General features: G+C 42.0%; 1 protein-coding gene across 4 annotated transcripts in view; it reads right to left on the bottom strand.

The window, feature by feature from the left end:
- abl2 (c-abl oncogene 2, non-receptor tyrosine kinase) overlaps positions 1-2,343 on the bottom strand; it is a 27,301-nt gene extending 24,958 nt beyond the window's left edge. For 2 of the 4 annotated variants that reach the window (XM_032526275.1, XM_032526276.1), the window contains exon 1: positions 1,700-2,343. In XM_032526275.1, the coding sequence (XP_032382166.1) occupies positions 1,700-1,916 (217 nt within the window). In that variant the 5' untranslated portion in view covers positions 1,917-2,343. The remainder of the gene's footprint in view (positions 1-1,699) is intronic. The other 2 variants (XM_032526277.1, XM_032526279.1) reach the window with 1 other exon arrangement.
- Positions 2,344-3,540: the final 1,197 nt, after the last annotated feature.

Genomic DNA, 3,540 nt, shown 5'->3' with positions numbered 1-3,540 from the left:
GATGTGCAAGACAAAGCTGCATCATTATTACATAAATAGACTGCCGGGAAAAAGGCACTTTGATAGTAAGTGGAAGACAGAGTGCACAGTCCCAAGCTTCCTTGCTTAAAAGTCTTTGTTCTAATATTGTGTGCTCTGAAGAGTAGCAGTCTCTTTGCAGAGTGACTGCATCCCGGCTGCTATAAAAAGGCCACTCCTGCCCCGACATCGGAGAGAACAGAGAAGTGCCGTCACTGAGTGGTGCTGCACTTACTTGGTCTGTCTCTCTGTGTGTGTGCTTCAAGCGAAGGATGCAAGCCAAGAATTGAAAATGTGTTCCATTCCAAAAAGCTTGCACCTCTGATGTGTCCTTGCAATGGTGTAAGGACGTTGGGTCATCAGCAGAAACTAGGAAAGTTATGCCAGTAGTTTTACATCTATACAGCACAAGGGAAGTGACCATGCACAGGAGATTGACAAAGAAAATTGCAGGTAGACAGACCAACATCAAACATCCTACCAAGTTGTCAAATCAAGTCTAACATAGGATGTCACAAACACACACAGAGACAGAGAGAGAGAAAGAGAGTGTGTGTGTAAAACTAAATGTGTGGATGCTTTCTTGATATACATATAAAATACTACTTGTAATGCTCTATATTGGAGTATTACAAAAAGCCCTATATGAATAAAATGAATTACAATGATAATGATGATATTTTGCACGCCACCAAGTAGCTATCCTGTCATCACCTTTACTTATAAGTCCCGACCAAAAGGTTGGGAGAAAGGAGGCAGCCCATCAAGGGCATGGTGGAGAGACTGCTGGGTTATTTATCCATATCTTATAAGAAGAGAAAAACAGTAGATCTGCACTTTTCTCCATGACTAAGAGCAGGTAACAAACCAATGCATAGCTCTTGTTCTGTGGCAGGAACATGGGTGAGGGGAGGTACTGCCACACCTCCGCTGTTAACCCACATTATTCATTTCGTTTATATATATAATTCATTGATGTGAGAGAATTGACGTTTAGATATAAAAACATAATCGTATAGGAGTAGCTTTACACTTTGATGTTTGCACGAGTGCAATCATATAATGACAGAAGGTGACTTAAATAATTCACATGCATTTCCCACTGGATCAAATTGTGCAGTCAGTTTGCTGAGTGTGTTGTAACAGTAGACATTATTAGACAGGGGATGTAAGTGAGCATGTGAAAACCACTAGGTATTGTAATGTGAGCCTGTGGTGGCTGCTCTAGTGAGTTCATGGGGTGGAAATTGCTACTCAACCTCCGAAGGCAAAAATCACTGTTTAACAAACCAAGTATCACACAGAGGGGCCTTAGAGAAAAACATAACTAGCTAACCTCCAGTAATGACCCTTAGCTTAGCACAGAAGACTTCCTCTTTTCAAAAACATTGTCTCTCCTTTAAGTAACATTAGGTCACATGCAACACATATATATCTGTGTCAAATCTGAGGAGTTTAGTTATTCATCGTCTCAATAAATAGCCAAAATTGACACTCACACAGTAAATGATGAGGCATAAAAAGCTAAGGTTAGTTGGCATGGCTATTTCCGCTAACGCGTCGTTGTCAAACTAGCATGGACTCTGCTAGCAAACGCTAATGCATCAAACAAATATCAAAGTAAAAACGGACGGCTTCATTGTCACCCACACCTCTTTTATTAACATGGTTCTCTTGTTACCTGAATGCAGCGTGAAGATATTGATCCCTGGGTCTGGCACGTTGACTGCAGCAGCCCTGCCTGGCGGTGTCCCGGTGCTACTGCCGGGTTCTCGGGGTCTCCTCCCGGCGCCGCTCCCCCGGTTCCCCTTCCCTTGGTGCGGTTGGGACGCGTGGGGATGTGGTGGCTGGAGTCCGGTCGATGTGCTCTCACCGACTCGGCCTACCTGCTGTCCCATCCCGGTAGTTTGGTGTAAGGACGTTCGGGACGAAGCGAGCAAACCCCCTGCGCACCTCTGGTTCACATCCCCCCCAGCTGGAGCGGCCTGGCCCGAATAGTCTTCCTTAATCTCCTCCCCGCTCTTCTTAACTGAGCTAACGTAAGCTAGCCCGTATTAGCTCGCTTGGCTAGCCTGTTAGCTAACGTTAGCATCAGAGAAATCCACCCACCCTGCCTTTAACAATAAAATTGCAACCCGGGCGTGTGACAGCAATTCTCTTTATTCCAGTTATCTAGGTGGTATCCGAGCAGAAATTAAAGGTGCCTGACGAGCGAGACTCGGTCGAACCTGGAGCTTTTCAGAATCGTTTTGCCGTTGTCCGGCCGCTACGCGCCCCCTCTGACGCCGCCATCTTTACCGCAGAATAGAAGATGTGTTGCACAAGGCGGGGGATTCGCCGCGATCCCCTGTCACCGTGATCTTCCACCTCACCAGCACCAACACCGGGTCCCAACAATTCCCCAGCACCAGATTCCAGCGGGCGGGGGTCCGGAGTGGGCTGTCTGATCCTGGCGTCCTTGAGAAAATGCAGAAAAGCTTAAAACACCACTATCAGATATAGTTTTGTCTAGCCAAGTTTTGATCTACACCAATGAGGTCTTCAATAGATTATTTTAAATGCTCTGCACTATAAATCTGTAACTAAAATAATATGGTCTGTATATGTATGCAAGTATTTAAGGAATATAAAACAACAGAAATGCATGAAAGTCTAAAAAAATACAAAATCTGCAGATGCCAGTCAGTAATGCTAGTTGATGAAGCACTGTGACTGGTAACATGACTGGACTCTTAACTGCCAAATATCCCTAATAAATAAAATCCTAGTGATTTGTAAATTTTAAACAGATTTCTATAGACAATATACACTTGTATACAGCTAATGAAGTGCTTAACAGTACTAGAATATTGTATCTGATTATGTGCAAATAAACTCTAAATAAAGACTGTTCAATACTATTTAATGGGCACATTGACCATTACATTAACTAGACATTTATGATGCAATACATTCATAAAAGAGGGAACATACTTCATTTTTTTCTGAATAGTTCTTGTACTTTGATGGGTCTTTAAAGAATGTATTAGACGTTTGTCTACATCAGTAGATATAACAACACACTGAGTCATAAACTTGTCACCTGACAAAATGAGCTCTTCAAGGCCAGAGAAAAAAAAGAGACCACAATGAACACAAATATAACTCATAATGAAGACAAATATAACTTATAACAAATATAATTTTCAGAGCAGAGCATATAAATATCCTATTGAAATTTAAATATCTTATTTCAATAAACAGCATTTTTGCAGGTTGGCTCTTTTTATTACATTATCCGTGATAACAAAATCTCAAAGGCATAAAGCAGGATTAAGGCTTTAGCCAAATATGGAGTTCTCAGGACTCACTTAGTAGAAAGTACTACAAGGCATTCCAATATTTCTGCTATTATCTGTACAAATTTTACAAAAACAAAATTTGCTGGTAACTGTATAAGGGACTCTGGGAAAGCCTCTCTTGCGCCTGACCTCAAGTCACAGCCGAATTGAGCAGAGGACGAATCAAAAGTAAAAGCTTTTA

Source organism: Etheostoma spectabile, chromosome 9, assembly GCF_008692095.1.
Source record: "Etheostoma spectabile isolate EspeVRDwgs_2016 chromosome 9, UIUC_Espe_1.0, whole genome shotgun sequence".
In the NCBI taxonomy this organism is placed as follows: domain Eukaryota; kingdom Metazoa; phylum Chordata; class Actinopteri; order Perciformes; family Percidae; genus Etheostoma; species Etheostoma spectabile.
The sequence above is the reverse complement of the archived record's forward strand: the minus strand, read 5'-3'. Positions and strand labels throughout refer to the sequence as shown.